At 42.0% G+C, this 20,901-nt stretch overlaps 1 protein-coding gene across 2 annotated transcripts in view; it reads right to left on the bottom strand.

Moving 5' to 3' along the window:
- Positions 1-20,901, bottom strand: part of LOC133613773 (activin receptor type-1-like) — a 74,729-nt gene that overhangs the window by 27,595 nt on the left and 26,233 nt on the right. Inside the window, exons 2-5 of one of the 2 annotated variants that reach the window (XM_061971550.2) lie at positions 4,923-4,996; positions 4,225-4,479; positions 1,938-2,210; positions 1,465-1,731 (exon numbers count right to left, since the gene is read on the bottom strand). In XM_061971550.2, coding sequence (XP_061827534.1) covers positions 1,465-1,731; positions 1,938-2,210; positions 4,225-4,479; positions 4,923-4,989 — 862 coding nt within the window. In that variant the 5' untranslated portion in view covers positions 4,990-4,996. The remainder of the gene's footprint in view (positions 1-1,464; positions 1,732-1,937; positions 2,211-4,224; positions 4,480-4,922; positions 4,997-20,901) is intronic. The other variant, XM_061971551.2, reaches the window with a different exon arrangement.

Genomic DNA, 20,901 nt, shown 5'->3' with positions numbered 1-20,901 from the left:
TTTACATCATAACACAATTTCCCAACTCATATGGAAACAGGGTTTGTATATTTGAGCTCATTGAATTGCCTTAATGTCCTCTGTGTATTTAATTTATATTTGCATGTCTCATGACACATTATCTGTATGTAATATTGGCTGCATTTCTCATAGTTGTTTGTGTGCCATGTTGTTCCAGACCACAGCAAACGTTACCCAGCTTGTAAATATTATAATAAATCTATTAAATGAAGTCAGCCTGCAGTTTCTTTTAACTTGGACACACACAATATACCTTTGGCCGTTCTGACCCAGTCATTTCCAGAAGTTATCTCATCCTGTGAGAAGCCTCCATTTTACCGTATTTTTCAGACTATAAGTCGCAGGTTTTTTCATAGTTTGGCCGGGGGTGCGACTTATACTCAGGAGTGACTTATGTGTGAAATCATTAACACATTAGCATAAAATATCAAATAATATTATTTAGCTCATTCACGTAAGAGACTAGACGTATAAGATTTTATGGGATTTAGCGATTAGGAGTGACAGATTGTTTGGTAAACGTATAGCAAGTTCTATATGTTATAGCTATTTGAATGACTCTTACCATAATATGTTACGTTAACATACCAGGCACGTTCTCAGTTGGTTATTTATGCCTCATATAACGTACACTTATTCAGCCTGTTGTTCACTATTCTTTAGTTATTTTAAATTGCCTTTCAAATGTCTATTCTTGGTGTTGGCTTTTATCAAATACATTTCCCCCAAAAATGCGACTTATACTCCAGTGCAACTTATATGTTTTTTCCCTTCTTTATTATACATTTTCGGCAGGTGCGACTTATACTCCGGTGCGACTTATACTCCGAAAAATGCGGTACTAATGTTTTCCAATGTTGCACAAATGTGTAGAATAAAAATTAAAATGCACCATTTCTGTTAACCAAGATTTGCGTCAGCCTTTGATAGTAGGCTTATATAGCTAATATAGACACTTACATCACGTGTTGCCTTCATTATAACACTTAACACTAGCGGCTCCAGACAGATTTGTTTTTTGTATTTTTGGTCCAATATGACTCTTTCAACATTTTGAGTTGTTGACAGTTAAAAGGGACAAAATGTTACCTAAAATGTACCAGTATTAAAAACAGTTTTGTGATTGACCACAAAATGTATTGTTGGATGATTGAAACCATTTAGAGGTCAACCAGCCTTTTAGAACAAATGGTGTGCTACTGTGGAGGCGCACTTTTTGGCACTGTTCCATTGGGGCTCCAACTACATGATACCCTAGGGCTAGAGCAAGACTCGGTTGACTGTTGACCGTGAATCAACCCTTCTGTACAAAATAGGGAAAGGAATGAAAAGAAAGAAAAAGAAACATGATCGGGACTTCAAAACAGTCGAGACAAAGAGTGCAGAGCAGACAAAGTGCACAAGAAACACAGTGGAGGCATGATGGGAAGTATTGTACCTCACCTTTGACAGGAAGCTGCACTGTGCTGTTCAGGTTACAAAGGTTCCCTAAGCAGCATTCCACAATCTGGTCTCTGGAAGGTGGGGTCTTGCAGGTCATCGTGCTCTGCTCATAGACATTAAAACAACCTTTCTGGTACATCAGGGAGCCCCCGTTGACTGTAAGAGATGAGAAACACTGGCTTCCCATGCAGCGATTCCCGGTGGCACAGGAGCTGCCCTCACACACACACTCGTGCTTCTCTTTGACGATGGGCTTCACTTCTTCTGCTAAAAAAAAAAAAAGAGTTAAAAAACGTTATTGCTTCATGAACAATCTTAATGTTCACGACATCTGCACAAGCTCATGAAATAAAAACAAAGGAGCTTGACTAAATTATGATCGACATTGTCAGAATAACATAACATAAAGTGTCAGCATGACGCTGGGCTGTTTGACACAGCTCTTGTATTGTAAATGCAGTGTACAAAGGCACCTTTCTCCGGAGCTTGCACGGTGACGTTCATGTTACACAGATGGCCCTGGCAGCACTTGACAACGTAGGCCGATGAGGGCGACGTGGCGCAGGTGGCTCGGCCCACGTCGTCGTCCCTCAGGCAGCCCTTCTGTTGGACGGCTGTGCCATCGATCACCTTCAGAGAGGAAAAGCAATGCTGGCCGACGCATCGCTGACCGGACTCACACGGGGTGCCCCTGCACACGCAATCCTGCTCTTGGAGGACTGGTCTGCCCGCAGACACTGCTACATCTGATGAAGAGAAGCGGAGATAAGCAGAGAACCATTAGAGCAATAGCATTACTATCCCATTATAGTAACTGGCATTCAATTAGACGTGACAAGGGAGAAAAGCTTTTTGCAGGCCAATGTTACAAGGGATTCTTCTATATCTAAAACCAGACCAAAATGCGTTTTCTCAACAAATTTCAGACATTTCAATTTATGGCGCTGTCACGCCAAATTTCTTCCCCCTACAAAAACCTCCCCCCCCCCCATTTACATCCGGGGTCATTTCCTCTTACTTACGCCATTTCCTCTTACGTCATTGACAGCGATCGATAGAATCCAAATCTCCTGAAAATGGTGGTGTCACTGAATGATATTTGTCTTTATTTTTCCCAGGGGACTTATGTCAAACACCAGCAGGCTTCGAAAAATTCCAGGCGGAGTGTTAGGGAAAATTTCAGGCGGAGTGTTAGGGCCGCTGCTGGGAACTTCTGTCTTCGTGGTAACGTGCAAAAAATATTAATTAATATATAATGCTGTTAAATGTCTGTACTTTAAATCAACATTATTGTTGAAACCATTTCACTACAATATTGTGTGTGCTGCTGTCCTGTGTCAAAGCCGAAGTGTTATCGCTCGCTGTCAATGACGTAAGAGGAAATGACGTAAGTAAGAGGAAATGACGTAAGAGAAAATGACCCCGGAAGTAAATGGGGGGGAGGGGGGTTCTTGTAGGGGGAAGAAATTTGGCGTGACAGCGCCCCTCATGGATTGTGCTCAAAATTATTAGGAAGAAATGAAAGCATACATGTAATAAATATATGCTAAAAGTGTTACAATCCAAAGACAAATGATCAAATTATGGCCAAATAATTGCTTGGTCTCACCCGTGCCCTCACAAAGACAACACGTTTTTCAAACAATCAGTTTCCTTAAGGCAAGTATGTTCAAGCAAATTGTTTTGTGAGCCATATTTCCAGAAAACTAAAGACGGGAGGGCTGGACTGCTCCCTTCACTTTTAGTCTTACCGTATGTTGTTTATTCCAGAGAACCTACAGTGAACATTTGATGTTGGTCTATTTGTTTTGTCAGTTACAGCAACACTCTGCTGTTTTTAAGGACCTTCGACAAAAAAGCTAGTCCAGATCATCTCTATGATCACACTTGATTGGTTTTTAAGAATCTGCTGCAAATATGTTAGTCTCTCTTAAGATTTTGTACAGACCTGACGGTCCACCGGTTGAAAAGCCCAAAAGATGAAAAAGAAAGGAACTACAGTGGAACTTTGAGGAACAGTAATAGTATAACTAAATACGTTGAAGATATGACTACTGACTGCATTTGAAGTAAACAAGCTACTGCCACACCGTAGTTTCATAAATTCATTCATTTTCTACCGCTTATTCCTTTCACGGTTGCGGGGGGTGCTGGAGCCTATCTCAGCTGCATTTGGGCGGTAGGCGGGGTACACCCTGGACAAGTCGCCACCTTATCGCAGGGCCAACAGATAGACAGACAACATTCACATCATATGCAAAAAAATGTAAATGCAAAAAAAAAAGAGGCTTAAAGGGGTGCCATGAGGAATGCCTCAGTTATGTAAATCACAAGGTTGGACCCCAGTGTTGTATGTTTGCGAGCAAGGTTAAAATGTCAATGCAAGGATTTGCCAATGTGTTTACAGTGGTCCAAGTACATCTATACAACAGGAGCACTCCAGCCGTTTTAAGAATTTGTTGTACAAATGTTTGTCTCCCAAGTTTTGAACTGAACTCATGGCTGGTATGGTGTCATTCCCGGGCCGGATTTGGCCCCTGGGACATCAGTTGAATAGCTCTGCCTTGATGTATGCACCGAATATAGCCCTGGTTCTTAAAATGTAAACCCAACCAATGGAGTTTATTAACAGCGCCACCATATGGTGTGTTTGTCAGAAAATGCATGTTTTGCCAAGTTTTCACCCTTTTGTGTGCAGCGGTTCATGAGTAAAAGAGTTACGCCATAGTGTCCCGATTTTTTCACATTACAGTAGCTCACCTTTAACCACAGGCTGCAGAGACACGTTCATGTTGCACAAATCTCCAAAGCAGCACTCCACCACAAGCTCGGTAGTTGGTGAAATCCCACACTTGAGTGACCCTTCTTGATTACCCACAATGCAGCCCTTCTGACGCACCCAAGTCCCGTTTAGTAAGGAGAAGGATGTGAAGCACTGCAGGCCAAAACACCGGTCGCCATTGCTGCACGATGACCCGTCACACAAGCATTCTGAGCTTCCCGGATCACTTTCATCTATATGGAAAACAGACATTTTGCATCGTTTATCAGAGGCTTTTAACTATGCGTCTATAGCAAAACACAATTTACACTGCATTCTGAATGTGTGGACCACCGCGGGTGTCAAAAAAACAACAACCTGCGAGACAGCAGATTAGACAGACTGAGAAGGGAGTGGAGAGAAAGAGACGTTGTTGAATGATCAGTCTGTGCATGTAAGACGCTAGAGGGGCACAGGGACAGACACAGAGCCTGAGACTGTGTGTGAGTGCGTGTGTGTGTGTGTGTTTACACAAAACCAAGCAGCTATAGTTAGCCAAAGAGCTACATTAAAGAAGATAATGTATTTTAATCCTGGTAGAAGAACCCCTCCCTTCTTGGCTTAACAGACGGTCTGTCTAAAATCTGATGTGAAAAGCTGTGTTTTTGCAGTGAAGGACTAGAGGGGAAGCCCTTACCTTTCAAGGAAGCGCAGGCAGGGACCAAAGCGATCAAAATCAAAAGAAACATCTGGCCAGCTGTCATAATGAACCTGGATGGGAAGGAAATACAAATAAATACTTTAATGGATGTCTAAAATATACTACCTTATAATGGCGCATATGAAGATTTTGACAACAAATATACAAGAACAGTTGTAGAGTAACATGACTAGTTTTTGACCAATCAGAGAGCAATTTTGCAGAGGGACACCCTTTATGGTTTTCAGCAGAGGAGTCAAAACCAAGTTTAAAAAATGCTCCAGTGAAGTGGGACTTGTGCCATTCCTGTTGTCTTGGCAACAAGGCATGAGTGGCAAGCAATGGGGAGACTGGCGCTCTCTTATTGGCTGCCTGGGTCCGTGCACGAGTGTGTGTTGATGTGTGTTGGAGGGACAGGCTGCTTGCCACTGAGGGGAGAGGAGCAGACAGACGAGAGAGGAGAAGGAGGCGGAGGAGAACACTGTGGGGAGAATTAGCGTGGGTGCCCAAATAGTGTCCTCTTTGGAGGGCTGCAGACTGCCTAATCCTTCAATATTTAATGGGGCTGTAGTAACGTCCACAAACAGCCAACATTTGTTTGTTTGTCTTCCCTTTACACTCCTACTCACTAGGCTTTTTAAGATAAACATGACATGGATTTTTTGTCGAGACATCATAGCCTGGGGCGCGCTGTGGTTATGCCCTTCTAAGCACCAGGGCCGTTAGCTGGAAGAATGTGCGCACCACCAGACACCTTGAACTCCACCCGCCCCAAGCCTTTGTGCCCATCTTCCAGACATAAATGATTAAGCACGTAATGTTAGCATTGGCTTACCAGCTGCGTCTGTGTGGGCCACTCGCACAGACCACATGCTGCTCCTTTAATCGGAACACAAAACACAGATAATCTGTCTGCTCCCCAGTTGGACCAGGGGACGTGGAGCACAATAGGCAGGAGGTGCAAAAGGAGGCATAGCCAGGGGGTAACCGGGGGACAGTAGGTCAGAGGAGGGGGCAAGGAATGGGGTCAGGGTTAGCCACTGGGGAGGGAAGTGGGACAAAAGAGGTGTCAGTGCCCATGGGGAAGAGGGACACCTTCCTGGCAGAGGCGCGACACAGGGACAAGCAGGTTTCTCGAAATGCATTGATTACGCAAGTCGAACCCAGCTTTGCGAATTGGAAAATATTTTTCAGTTTTTCATAACTCTGCGAAACAATAAAGGGATTGTTTTGCGTTGCATCACTAAGACTGAACATTAATTAATGGGCCATTGTAAAAATCAGAGAAAGTTGAGCTACATCCACGCAGACCTCCTCCAAGCAGCACTTTGTTTTTGCTTTTTATGATTCTATGGCATATTGTACCATACCTTTATTTGAAAAATAATTGATCATGATTGTGTTCGTCTATGTCTCGTTCAGCTGCTTTACACTAACTGGCAACACATGGACAGGGCATACCAATGTGACTCACTCACAACTGACAGATCCATAACTCACCTCAGTTAGTGAACTAAGTAGAGCCTAATGGCCTCAATTAGTACACGTAAATAATTTGTTGGTTTTTTGTTTACATTTACAGCTGAAAAAACCTTAATGGGGCGTTGAAAATGAGCCCATTTAATTCTACCTTCTGCATAAACTTCAAGACCAGTGGTCTAACACAGGCTTATGGAAGTACTATTTAAGATGGCTTATATTTATTCTATTCATCTTTGAATGAGTGCCAAAAATAGGTACTACACACATGGGGCCTGGCTATCTGGTTACCTATTACCTACCATCGAGTGAGCAAGTTGATATTTTAAACCTCCCCAGGGGATTCACAAAGGTTCTGCCACAGAAGGATCAGGATCAGAGAACTACTCCATGATGTTGTGTGTGAGTGTGTGTGTGAGTGTGTGTGTGTTCTTGTATTTCTACCCTTCTTGAGACATCAACAAGGAAAAGTACCTTCCATATGAAGGCCGGTGGACAAGTTAGGATCAAAATCATGGTCCCAATACGGAAAACCATTGCATCTAATAGAGAGCCAAATACTACAGTCCGTGAACATTGCTCCAAAGTCCGGATTTTTTGTTGATTTAATGTGCATACAAAAGTAAACATTGACAGGTGCAAAGGCAGCAATATATGATAAAACAAGACGGCAGCTAAAGAAGGACTTCCCTATTCATCCCCGAAAAAACCCGCCAAGTGAACTGCTGATTTTACGACTTCTGGTGCTCACGTAAGACAACCCGCGTCCCATATGTGACCATAGGATGAACAAATACACTACGGTACTAAGACTATGGTGGCCATTAACAGTTAGCGTCTACACCTGGGTTGTCCAAAGTGCGGCACAGGGGCCATCTGTGGTCTGTGACTCGTTTGCCATCGGCCTTAAGCACATTACAAAAAACAGAAAATATAGATCTCATTTGCACCACTGGTGGTGAAAGCTTTCAAAATTAGGGTGGTACCAAAAAGGAGGGATTTTTCTAATTTACTGTGTGTCGGTTTTAAAAGTGTTCCCCCCAACATATTAAATAACAAGTGTGTGTAAAAAATTTGAAGTGCTCCCCCTTTGGCCAACATATATAATAACATCTGGCCAATATATATAATAACAAGTGTGTGTAAGAAATTGAAATGCGCCATTTTTGGCCAAAATGTATTTAAAAAATGTTTTAAAATATGTATATAGAGATATACTGTAATAACTTGAAGTAAATAATGAAGATTAAAAAACAATTCCAAAAAACCCCAAAAAGCTTACCTTTTTTATATTTGCATAATATGTATATATTATTAATGTTGTAAATACAAATATTTATATATCTAGAAAGGGTGGTCCTAAACAGGAAAGTAACAAATACAATAATGTGTGTGTGTGTGTGTGTGTGTGTGTGTGTGTGTGTGTGTGTGTGTGTGTGTGTGTGTGTGTGTTTGTGTTTGTGTGTGCGCGCGCGCGTCATAGCCGTCTATCCTGGTGTATCGAGTTTTCTGGAAGGGCTCTGTAGCATGTGTGTTCACAGAAGAGACATGACGCCATGGGTGTGCTCTCATTTCCCCTCACTATCGTTCTCACTTGGCATGTTCTCTTATATCTCCTCTGTTGCTTTTTCCTCCAGTGAATGCATAACTGAAAACCTGCAGCGGTAGTGAGTGGTAACTGAAAACGGTTTTCCCCGTTTACTGCTTTTGAAGAAGACGCATCAGAGATTAGCCAAATGTTATTTCAGATAAACACTGTGACTATACAGACAAACATCAACATAACAGAAAGGGAAAACAGAAGAAACAAGAATAGCATTTGGAGAGTGCAGATCTCTACTAGGTCCAACCTCCTAATATTAAAAAAGTCCTGAAGCCAGACTGTGATCTGGATCACCCCCAAAAAGTAATCACTTTTTCCTTATCCCCTTTTTGATATTTTCTGGAAGTTCAATCAAAACGCGGCCATAGCTTTTTAGCTAATTTTAGCAAAATGAAAGAATCACTGTGAACCCTTTAGTCAGCCATCAATTCTGCTTGCCTCTGTGGGTGGAGGCTTAGGCTATGTCTACACTAAGCCGGATAACCCCTTAAAGGAGAACATTATCACCAGACCTATGTAAGCGTCAATATATACCTTGATGTTGCAGAAAAAAGACCATATATTTTTTTTACCGATTTCCGAACTCTAAATGGGTGAATTTTGGCGAATTAAACGCCTTTCTATTATTCGCTCTCGGAGCGATGTGACGTCACATCGGGAAGCAATCCGCCGTTTTCTCAAACACATTACAAACACCGAGTCAAATCAGCTCTGTTATTTTCCGTTTTTTCAACTGTTTTCCGTACCTTGGAGACATCATGCCTCGTCGGTGTGTTGTCGGAGGGTGTAACAACACGAACAGGGACGGATTCAAGTTGCACCAGTGGCCCAAAGATGCGAAAGTGGCAAGAAATTGGACGTTTGTTCCGCACACTTTACCGACGAAAGCTATGCTACGACAGAGATGGCAAGAATGTGTGGATATCCTGCGACACTCAAAGCAGATGCATTTCCAACGATAAAGTCAAAGAAATCTGCCGCCAGACCCCCATTGAATCTGCCGGAGTGTCTGAGCAATTCAGGGACAAAAAACCTCGGTAGCACGGCAAGCAATGGCGGCAGTTTGTTCCCGCAGACGAGCGAGCTAAACCCCCTGGATGTCTTGGCTTACACTGTCCCTTATGCCACCGAAGATGATCAAGAGAAGAATATCGACCCTAGCTTCCCTGGCCTGCTGACATCAACTCCAAAACTGGACCAATCAGCTTTCAGGAAAAGATAGCGGATGAGGGTATGTCTACAGAATATATTAATTGATGAAAATTGGGCTGTCTGCACTCTCAAAGTGCATGTTGTTGCCAAATGTATTTCATATGCTGTAAAACTAGTTCATAGTTGTTATTTTCCTTTAATGCCAAACAAACACATACCAATCGTTGGTTAGAAGGTGATCGCCAAATTCGTGCTCGCTTTCTCCCGTGTCGCTGGCTGTCGTGTCGTTTTCGTCGGTTTCGCTTGCATACGGTTCAAACCAATATGGCTCAATAGCTTCAGTTTCTTCTTCAATTTCGTTTTCGCTACCTGCCTCCACACTACAACCATCCGTTTCAATACATGCGTAATCTGTTGAATCGCATAAGCCGCTGAAATCCGAGTCTGAATCCGAGCTAATGTCGCTATAGCTTGCTGTTCTATGTGCCATGTTTGTTTGTGTTGGCATCACTATGTGACGTCACAGGAAAATGGACGGGTGTATATAACGATGGTTAAAATCAGGCACTTTGAAGCTTTTTTTTAGGGATATTGCATACTAGGTCGCGTTGTGCCGGCGGACGGGGGGGGGACCGTTGTGTGTGCGTGGACAAGGATAAGGTTAGGTGGGGTTTACCCTGGATAACCTTAGTGTAGAAGGAGCCTTAACTGCTAGCGCAAATATGCATAGGTTGAGGCTCATAAAATGAACGTAAGGCAATATAGTAGAAATTAATCTGATCAGTAATGACTTGCTCCTTATTCCATTTCAGACATTTGCTGAAGGTTTGATGAAAATCCGCCCTTAACTTCATGAGCTATAGCGGAATGAAAGAAAAGGAGTAAAAAAAAACTCTTGTCTCCACCATTTTTGTCTCTGCAGGGCTGCTAGAGTACACACACACGCACAGACATACACCGAAGTTGAAGCTCGTAACATCAATGTATGGTAATGTAGTATAAATTATACATTCAACTGAACTAACTCTGGCGATCACATAAATATAACAGAGTAAAATAGAATAGATTAAGGCTTAGGGTTGCGCGATATAGACAATATACGGTATAAATTATATGCATTTGGCCCACAATAAAGCTTTTAACACTATCGCCTTATTGTGATAATGCATATTAACAACACATTCCAACAGTGTCTCGCAAATTTGACAGCAACAAACAAACGAAGGCATCTTCAAGCCCATGTAGCATTCTCGCTAGTGGCTAATGCCCCAACCAAAGTGTGAATCTTCTAAATCACTAATCCTCGCCTCCATGGCGGCAAATAACCCACGTTTCTTACAAGTTGCTAAACCTGCTACTATGCTACACACCTGAGGAATATACAAAAAAGCACAGAAAACTGCAAATCTAGACCTCTTGAATGTACACAAGTGTGGGCGGATGGAGACAAATATTGACATTAATGATATCAAGTATAGTATCGCTTAATGGCCGGTAGTAATGGATGATTTTTTATTGTTACATAAATATTTTTTGTCACCTTGGTTATTGTTTACAAATTTAGGAAAATAAGCTAATTGTAGTTTTTGCTTTTGATTAAACACCAATAATAGACATTTGAAAGGCAATTTAAAATAAATAAAGAATAGTGAACAACAGGCTGAATAAGTGTACGCCATATGACGCATAAATAACCAACTGAGAACGTGCCTGGTATGTTAACGCAACATATTATGGCAAGAGTCATTCAAATAACTATAACATATAGAACATGCTATTCGTTTACCAAACAATCTGTCACTCCCGATCGCTAAATCCCATGAAATCTTCTCCCTCTGTGTCGCCTCTGGTATGCGCCCCGCTAGCGTCCTTTCTTTCTGCTGCTCGATTGCTGTTCTCTGCAGTATATTTCACTACGTCCAGCTTGTAATCTGCAGTATATGATTTCCTTTTCGGTGCCATTTTAGTTCAGTCCTTCTCAGTTTTTATAAGTTACCGCGAATGTTGATGTGATCCATTTTAATAGCTCCGGCAGGAGCTTATAGCATATAGCAGTTAGCATATCATGGCCCACAATGCACTTCTGCCATGACCTTCCCCCGCCAAATTCTTATTAGTTGGTGTGAGAGTGACGATTGCTGATGTGTGTGTGACGATTGCGGACATTTTCTTCGTCGCTCAAACGAATGAGCTAAATAATATTATTTGATATTTTACAATAATGTGTGAATAATTTCACACATAAGTCGCTCCGGAGTATACGTCGCACCCACGGCCAAACTATGAAAAAAACGTCGACTTATAGTCCGAAAAATACGGTACTTGGTACTGGATCAATACCTAAATGTGTACAGTAGTATTGTCCAACAATGGAAAGTAGCCAAATAAAAGAAAAACAAGTGTTTAGTACATTTTGACAGAAGTACAGATAGATCCGCATTACAGCAGAAAGTACTAATAGTAAATTAACAAATAGATTAATAATAGTTTTAAGAAATTAATACAACTGGAAATTACATTAATAAATAGTTGATTTATTTATTAGTAGGCTAAATGAACCTCTTCAACATATATGGAAATTACACAATATGTTACCACATGCAGTCGATCACAGCTCAATTTTTGTTTCATCTGACCACAGAACTTTCCTCCAGAAGGACTTATCTTTGTCCATGCGATGTCAGATGAAACAAAAATTGAGCTGTTTGGCCACAATACCCAGCAATATGTTTGGAGGAGAAAAGATGAGGCCTTTAATCCCAGGAACACCACACCTACCTGGTAGTAGTATTATGCTCTGGGCCTGCTTTGCTGCCAATGGAACTGGTGCTTTACAGAGAGTAAATGGAACAATGAAAAAGGAGGATTACCTCCAAATTCTTCAGGACAACCTAAAATCATCAGCCCGGAGGTTGGGTCTTGGGCGCAGTTGGGTGTTCCAACAGGACAGTGACCCCAAACGTACGTCAGAAGTGGTAAAGGAATGGCTAAATCAGGCTAGAATTAAGGTTTTAGACCTTAAACGTGTGGACAATGCTGAAGAAACAAGTCCATGTCAGAAAACCAACAAATGTAACTGAACTGCACCAATTTTGTCAAGAGGAGTGGTCAAAAATTCAACCAGAAGCTTGTGGATGGCTACCAAAAGCGCCTTATTGCAGTGAAACTTGCCAAGGGACATGTAACCAAATATTAACATTGCTGTATGTATACTTTTGACCCAACAGATTTGGTCACATTTTCAGTAGACCCATAATAAATTCATAAAATAAGCAAACTTCATGAATGTTTTTTGTGATCAACAAGTATGTGCTCCAATCACTATCACAAAAAAATAAGAGTTGTAGAAATGATTGGAAACTCAAGACAGCCATGACATTATGTTCTTTACAAGTGTTTGTAAACTTTTGACCACGACTGTACATCAGTAGCTAAACTAAACCAACTCATTTTGAAATAGTTATATTATCATTTATATGCCAAATGATATATTGTGATATATATCAATATCACAAAAGGCTGCAATATATATCGCAAAATAGATTTTAGGCCATTAGCCAATCTCTACAAAGGATATTCCAATGTGTCTGTTGTCTGGAGAACTTAGGAGACATACAGTCCTATTGTCCCAAACATAATCTTGGGACACACTTTTTTACAGCAAGAGAATGTGTGTCCAAACTTTGTACCGGTAGTGTACAGTCAACTCAAAACATTTAGGTCGTCACTCAAACAGCCCTAAATTGTACTACACCGAAAACAGGATATGTGGTTGACTTCTGTTGAGCGTTGATCCGAAATCAACATTTCAACTTAAGAACGCCTCATTTCATTGCCAGACCCCCTTTTCTGTGATCCCACTTCAAAGAGTACCCGAGATAACCACTGCTTCAAAGAGCTTAAGTGGTTCGGTGGAGATACTTAAACATGCCAGTGAAATAAAGGAGAAGTACTGAAAAGGAAACATTCCGGCTGCTATGATGATTTCATAAACGCAGACATTCATTTAGATGAAATGTCACAAGCCAAAATGTTTCCAATTCTTTGATATTTTTGCTCTGTTATGTATTCAGGTCAGGAAGATGGAGGGAATGACAAACAGCACAATGTCTGACGAGCAATAGTGTTGGGGGGGCGAGGGGTTGTAGGACAGAAGGGGGCGGCGGATTGGATGCCCCGCAGGAGCTGCTGAGTCATCATGCTGGCAAAAGAGAGAGACGGGAGGCGCAATCTGCGTCTGAGCTGGCAGCCTGGCACAGTTACCATGGCACAAATAGACCGGCCGGTGAGGAAACTGCAGCAAACTGCAGGGAGGCGAGGCGAGAGGCACTCAGAGACCGGAGCAATGCGGAACCCTGTTGTCTGCAGACCCGGAGCCGTAGTGTCAGCATGTCATCAAGGATGCGCAGATGGTTGACTCCGGCTGGGTGTCATGCAGACGTGGGGGTTATAACCCTCGTCCGTGCGGCAATGCAGGTTTATATTACAGATAAAGCTCAACGAGTTACAGTCTGAAGCAAATAGATCCAGACAAATGATCAATATTATCTGAAGACATCAGGCCAACCTATTTAAGACAGTGCCATCTGGGTCACCTCTCCTCTCTTTGTGGAAGTGGATACTGTTGTGTCTGTTGTTTTTGGCTCACGGCCGCAATACACAAAATGAGACCTCAGCCATGCTGTGAGGTCACTGCATCTCAACACTGGAAAAAAAGTTTTTTGGTCATAATGTGGAGACTGACTGACCTTCATTATCAAAGTGTCAGGAAAAGCCCGTTAATAGCTCAGCTGCTGTGAAAATAACTAAAAGGTAAGTAAAGCATGCATTCTTCAGTGTTATACCAATGTAAAAATTAGTTAATTCCTTGAAGGGCTGCAACTAACGACGGTTATGTTAGTCCATGACTCAATTTAGTCAATTGATTAATACAAATCTGTTTATATATTTTACAGATGGGAAGATTAACCCGTTTGCATTGAATCGCTGACATGCGAATGCGAGATGTGAATCAATAAAACAGCTTTAAATTGCTATCAATCAAATTTGATTTTGATGTATTTTGACAAAAAATAAAAGAAATGATTACCAAAATTGTGTTTTATAACTTCCTTTTAGTCCATGCGACAAGAACTATGGGTAGGCCCACGGACGTAACAACAACAAGGCAAGTATGGCTGGACTGATACACTTTCACTTAGGGCTGGGCGATAGTGATCCACGTGGACTGCATGCTGACAACTGTCCAATAAATGAGACGGGTATACAGTAACTGCGACTGCAGACACTCTAAGTCACGTCCACTCCAAGTTACGCCCACTGTGGCGCTGGCAACGCAAGTGTGGACACTTGATTTGTAACATGATCCGAGATGGCTAATGCAACGCATCACTGTTGAATGTATTGATTTTTTGGCTGATTATATGCAACCCTAAGCCTAACCCAAACTTAACCAAAACTTATTTTTTAGCCATATATATATATATATATATATATATATATATATATATATATATATATATATATATATATATATATATATATTTTATTTTTTTTCCCCCCTTGGCCCGTTTGGTAGAGCGGCCGTGCCAGCAAGTTGAGGGTTCCAGGTTCGATCCCCACTTCCGCTATCCTAGTCACTGCCGTTGTGTCCTTGGGCAAGATACTTTACCCACTTGATCCCAGTGCCACCCACACCAGTTTAAATGTCACATAGATAATGTGGTTCACTATGTAAAGCGCTTTGAGGCACTAGAGAAAAGTGCTAGATAAATATAACTCACTTCACTTCTGTGTTGCGTATTGTCTCTCCAGCTTCACTCCGTTTAAGACACGCTTCACTTCCGTTGTCACCCCTGTGGGCACGTGTTTAGGTGGACGCAACCTAGAGTGGGCGCGACTTAGACTTAAAGTGTGCGCCACTTAGACCTAAAGTGTGCGCTGTTTAGACTTAAAGTGCGCGCGACTTTGAATGCCCGCGGCCGCAGCTAAATGTACTTGCAATAAATGACACTAGCAAAAACCGGTAAGAAAGCAACACTAAAACTTTGATGTTTTATTGAGAATATAGGACATTACACATGCACGACTCTCAAAAATCGGTCAAATTGTTTTAATACAAATTGGGTAAGCAACAAACCCGCAATGATAGATTTTTACAGCTTTACAGCTACCGTAGCCAGACGTACTGTGCTTCAACATACGGGTATTATTATGATGCATGTGTGTAAGGACCCCAAATTGCACCTATTAGGAGACATTATCTGGTGTTTTGTTTTGAGCTATTATGCAAAAGCAACTTTTCGTACTTATTAGTACCTTCCATCCATTTTCTACCGCTTACTTACTGTATGGGGCGGTATAGCTCGGTTGGTAGAGTGGCCGTGCCAGCAACTTGAGGGTTGCAGGTTCGATCCCCGCTTCCTCCATCCTAGTCACTGCCGTTGTGTCCTTGGGCAAGACACTTTACCCACCTGCTCCAAGTGCCACCCACACTGGTTTAAATGTAACTTCGATAATGGGTTTCACTATGTAAAAGCGCTTTGAGTCACTAGAGAAAAGCGCTATATAAATATAATTCACTTCACTTCACTGTATTTGGGATCTGCATAAGTCCCCAAAATGTGCGCGTGTCCGCCGTTGTAGTCCGCGCCGTAGTCAATAAGCTCCTTCTGTTTCTCTAATACTGTTGTTGTGGGGCATTGATCCTCAGCTGTTGCCATTTCTAATACAAAGTAGTGTACAGTTCTAACTTGAATATCGGTCAGTAGACTGGATATGGAAGCGCTAAAAACTACAAGAAGTGCCATCCATCCATCCATTTTCTACCGCTTATTCCCTTCGGGTCGCGGGGGGGGGCTGGAGCCTATCTCAGCTACAATTGGGCGGAAGGCGGGGTACACCCTGGACAAGTCACCACCTCATCGTAGGGCCAACACAGATAGACAGACAACATTCACACTCACATTCACACACTAGGGCCAATTTAGAGTTGCCAATCAACCTATCCCCAGGTGCATGTCTTTGGAGGTGGGAGGAAGCCGGAGTACCCGGAGGGAACCCACGCAGTCACGGGGAGAACATGCAAACTCCACACAGAAAGATCCCGAGATTGAACTCACGACTACTCAGGACCTTCGTATTGTGAGGCAGACGCATTAACCCGCCACAAAAATAAGAGCGCCCACCAAACGGCACATCCTGAAGAGACAGTCAGAAAGCAGCTTGAAAACGGTCTGTAAAATATAATCCAAGCAACATTTTGACCAAAGAACTAACCACTGCACAATTAATCGAATTTTACCGTGATCGCGATTTTGGCAGGTACGATTAAATGAGGGTGATCGTCTGCGATATCAACATTTAAAAAACAGGTTCCGCTGCATTTCCAACCAAGCACGTTGACAACCAACAGTCAGCCAAGTACCTGGGGCAGATAGGGGAATCATGTGACAGCGAGCAAGAGTGAGTGACAAGTTTGACAACAGAGGTTGAAAGTTGATCAGCAAAGAGCTCCCGAAAATATTAGGAATAATAAATGCATTATTACATAGGTGCCCTTCCTTCCCGCAGAGTTACCCACATTGTACCAACAGCAGGGTTACCCCTTGATTGTAAAGATAAGTGTGGCAGTGGGGGCGTGGTTATGGGCGTAGTCACCATTACATAATCGAATAATTTGCATAATCTGCTATGATGATATGATTTTCTTAAAAAAAAAAATGTTTCACTAGTGTTTTTTTGTACAATTGACTCTCCTTAGTTTTATCCTGCTTCTAAATGTGTGTTTTAACTCCTGTACAGCACTTTGTGAAACTTTTATTATTTTCTAAAATGTGCAATGTAAATAAAGTTGACTGGATTGGATAAAAAGGCTATAAAAATGTATACATACATTTAAAAACATTTATTAACATCAACCGTGCATGGAGGGACCCTGTATCCATCCACCTCTCAAAGACTCGCCAAAATAATGGACGTAATGACGTTTTATTTGGTCACAGACATATGTCCTATACATTCGTGATCAAAAGTTTACATACACTAGCAAAAAACATAATGTCATGGCTGTCTTGAGTTTCCAATAGTTTCTACAACTCTTATTTTTTTGTGATAGAGTGATTGGAGCACATACTTGTTGGTCACAAAAAACATTCATGAAGTTTGGTTCTTTTATGAATTTATTATGGGTCTACTGAAAATGTGACCAATCCTGCTGGGTCAAAGTATACATAATATGACCCGTTTAATGCACCTTATAATCCACCGCGCCTTTTGTATGAAAATAGAATGGCATAGACCCGTTCATCGACAGTGCGCCTTATAATCCGGTGCGCCTTTTGGTCCGAAAAATACAGTATTTGAATCGTGATGCATCATGATCAGGATGTAAATCGAATAGTCAATTGGTGAAGAGGCGTCTTGAATAGATCGTTGCTTGTGAATCGAGATTCACATCGTATCTGGTAGAGACCAGAGATGGTCTATCACTACTATATTCCATTTTACTTGTAAGATATTGGCTAATACACAATTAAGGTGAATCAAGATGTAGGTGGGCAGCACGGTGACGCAGTGGGTAGAAGTCGTGCCTCACAGCGAGAAGGTCCTGGGTCTGGGGGTCTTTCTACATGTTCTCCCCGTGACTGTGTGTGTTCTCTCCGGGTACACCGGCTTCCTCCCATCTCCAAAGACATGCACCTGGGGTTAGGCTGATTGGCAACTCTAAATTGGCTCTAGTGTGTGAATGTGAGTGTGATAGTTGTCTATCTGTGTTGGCCCTACAATGAGATGGCAACTTGTCCAGTGTGTACCTTGCCTTCAGTCCAAGTGCAGCTGGATAGGCTCCAGCCCCCCTCCCACTCCAAAAGGGACAAGCGGTAGAAAATGGACGGATGGAAGATGAAGGTGATTTATCTGATGTCATCGTCTGATTTGCTTAATTGCTTTTCATGGCAGTTATTGTGGAAGTGCCCTGCATTTGTGCTTTAAGAAAATACATTCTGCTGTTTAGGTGCTTACATTCCCCTCAGGTCGAGTTGCAAAAGTTACTTACAAGACGTTACTTGCACAATATCACCTTCAAACACTTTTTGCCGGTGGCCACACCCAACTTTTGAACTATAAATTTAACACCAAAATGAGGTACCTACTCAGTTTTTTAGTCTGGTTACTACCGTTTATGTACCGTGTACTGGTGCCATTATCATCCCGAATTTTGGTACGCATCCCTATACAAACCCTGTTTCTATATGAGTTGGGAAATTGTGTTAGATGTAAATATAAACGGAATACAATGATTTGCAAATCATTTGCAACCCATATTCAGTTGAATATGATTCAAAGACAACATATTTGATGTTCAAACTGATAAACTTTTTTTTTTCTGCAAATAATCATTAACTTTAGAATTTGATGCCAGCAACACGTGACAAAGAAATTGGGAAAGGTGGCAATAAATACTAATAAAGTTGAGGAATGCTCATCAAACACTTATTTGGAACATCCCACAGTTGTGCAGGCTAATTGGGAACAGGTGGGTGCCATGATTGGGTATAAAAACAGCTTCCCAAAAAATGCTCAGTCTTTCATAAGAAAGGATGGGGCGAGGTACATCCCTTTGTCCACACTCAAACAGTCAAACAGTTTAAGAACAACGTTTCTCAGAGTGCAATTGCAAGAAATTTAGGGATTTCAACATCTGCGGTCCATAATATCATCAAAAGGTTCCGAGAATCTGGAGAAATTACTCCATGTAAGCGGCATGGCTGGAAACCAACATTGTATGACCGTGACCTTCAATCCCTCAGACGGCACTGTATCAAAAACCGACATCAATCTCTAAAGGATATCACCACATGGGCTCAGGAACACTTCAGAAAACCACTGTCACTAAATACAGTTCGTCGCTACATCTGTAAGTGCAAGTTAAAGCTCTACTACGCAAAGCGAAAGCCATTTATCAACAACATCCAGAAACGCCGCCGGCTTCTCTGGGCCCGAGATCATCTAAGATGGACTTATGCAAAGTGGAAAAGTGTTCTGTGGTCTGACGACTCAGTGACGAGTCCACATTTCAAATTGTTTTTGGAAATATTCGACATTGTGTCATCCGGACCAAAGGGGAAGCGAACCATCCAGACTGTTATCGACGCAAAGTTCAAAAGCCAGCATCTGTGATGGTATGGGGGTGCATTAGTGCCCAAGGCATGGGTAACTTACACATCTGTGAAGGCACCATTAATGCTGAAAGGTACATACAGGTTTTGGAACAACATATGCTGCCATCTAAGCGCCGTCTTTTTCTTGGACGCCCCTGTTTATTTAAGCAAGACAATGCCAAGCCACATTCAGCACGTGTTACAACAGCGTGGCTTCGTAAAAAAGAGTGCGGGTATTTTCCTGGCCGGCCTGCAGTCCAGACCTATCTCCCATCGAAAATGTGTGGCGCATTATGAAGCGTAAAATACGACAGCGGAGACCCCGGACTGGTGAACGACTGAAGCTCTACATAAAACAAGAATGGGAAAGAATTCCACTTTCAAAGCTTCAACAATTAGTTTCCTCAGTTCCGAATCGTGTATTGAGTGTTGTTAAAAGAAAAGGTGATGTAACACAGTGGTGAACATGCCCTTTCCCAACTACTTTGGCACGTGTTGCAGCCATGAAATTCTAAGTTAATTATTATTTGCGAAAAAAAATAGAGTTTATGAGTCTTTGTAGTGCATTCAATTGAATATGAGTTGAAAAGGATTTGCAAATCATTGTATTCCGTTTATATTTGCATCTCACACAATTTCCCAACTCATATGGAAACGGGGTTTGTACATTACTACTGATTACATGGGGGTACATGGGGTAATAGTACTATTGACCCTTTCTTGACACGTGTCCTCCACTTTAATGTTGCATGTAAAAGAAATATACAGTAGCTGTGCTGACTAGAAAGAAAAGCTCATTAACCTTTGGAAACTGACCTCCCTGGCTAAGGCCCTCATCAAACAAGAAACAAAAGATCTCCTTCTGTGGACCCCTAGAAGAGTTTGTGAAGGCTGCACAGCCCCGTCAGGTCAAGCTGGGCCTTTTGGTATCTTAGCAGCTGCTTCATTTTGCAATGTGAAGGAATGCAATCAAACGAGTTTTCCATCCTTTTCGTGTCCAGTTTACCTTGGCAGAGGCAACAGCATTTCGAGTGCGACTTAAAATCATGGACATGTGCACACATAAACTTTAGTAATGCCCTGAGAGCCTCGACACATGGATGGTTTTGTGGTTCTCACGCAGTTTCAACACAGCTTGCTGTGACGCAGTAAGTCGTTTGAGACATGGATCGAAAAGGTTATACAGCGTGGTGATTAAGACGCTGTTAACGAGTGGTCTATGCAATGGTCACCATAGCAATTAGACTTTTCACACAGCCATCAAAACATCTAAAACCACCATTCAAACACTCTTTATGGCACTCCACAATCTTTGCCGACGCCGGAATGCACAAACACTCCAAAAGTGCATCTCACAGAGCTCCTTGGTCTGGAGCAAGCCTCTTCTCAAAAGGAAACCTTGATTTGTGTTCCAGAGCAACCTTTTGCCAAATGTCTTCTTGTCAAACAGGCAAATAGAGCAAATAGAGCAGAGAGAACAGAGTGGAGATAGTAATTAGTCTTTGATTCTTGGCTCAGTCTGAAGTCCTGCAGAAATCAGAGGACTTGTGTGACCATCTTTTCTGTGCGACCCACAAAACAC

The sequence above is a fragment of the Nerophis lumbriciformis genome, linkage group LG13 (assembly GCF_033978685.3).
Source record: "Nerophis lumbriciformis linkage group LG13, RoL_Nlum_v2.1, whole genome shotgun sequence".
NCBI lineage: Eukaryota > Metazoa > Chordata > Actinopteri > Syngnathiformes > Syngnathidae > Nerophis > Nerophis lumbriciformis.
This window is presented reverse-complemented; position numbering and strand designations above follow the sequence as displayed.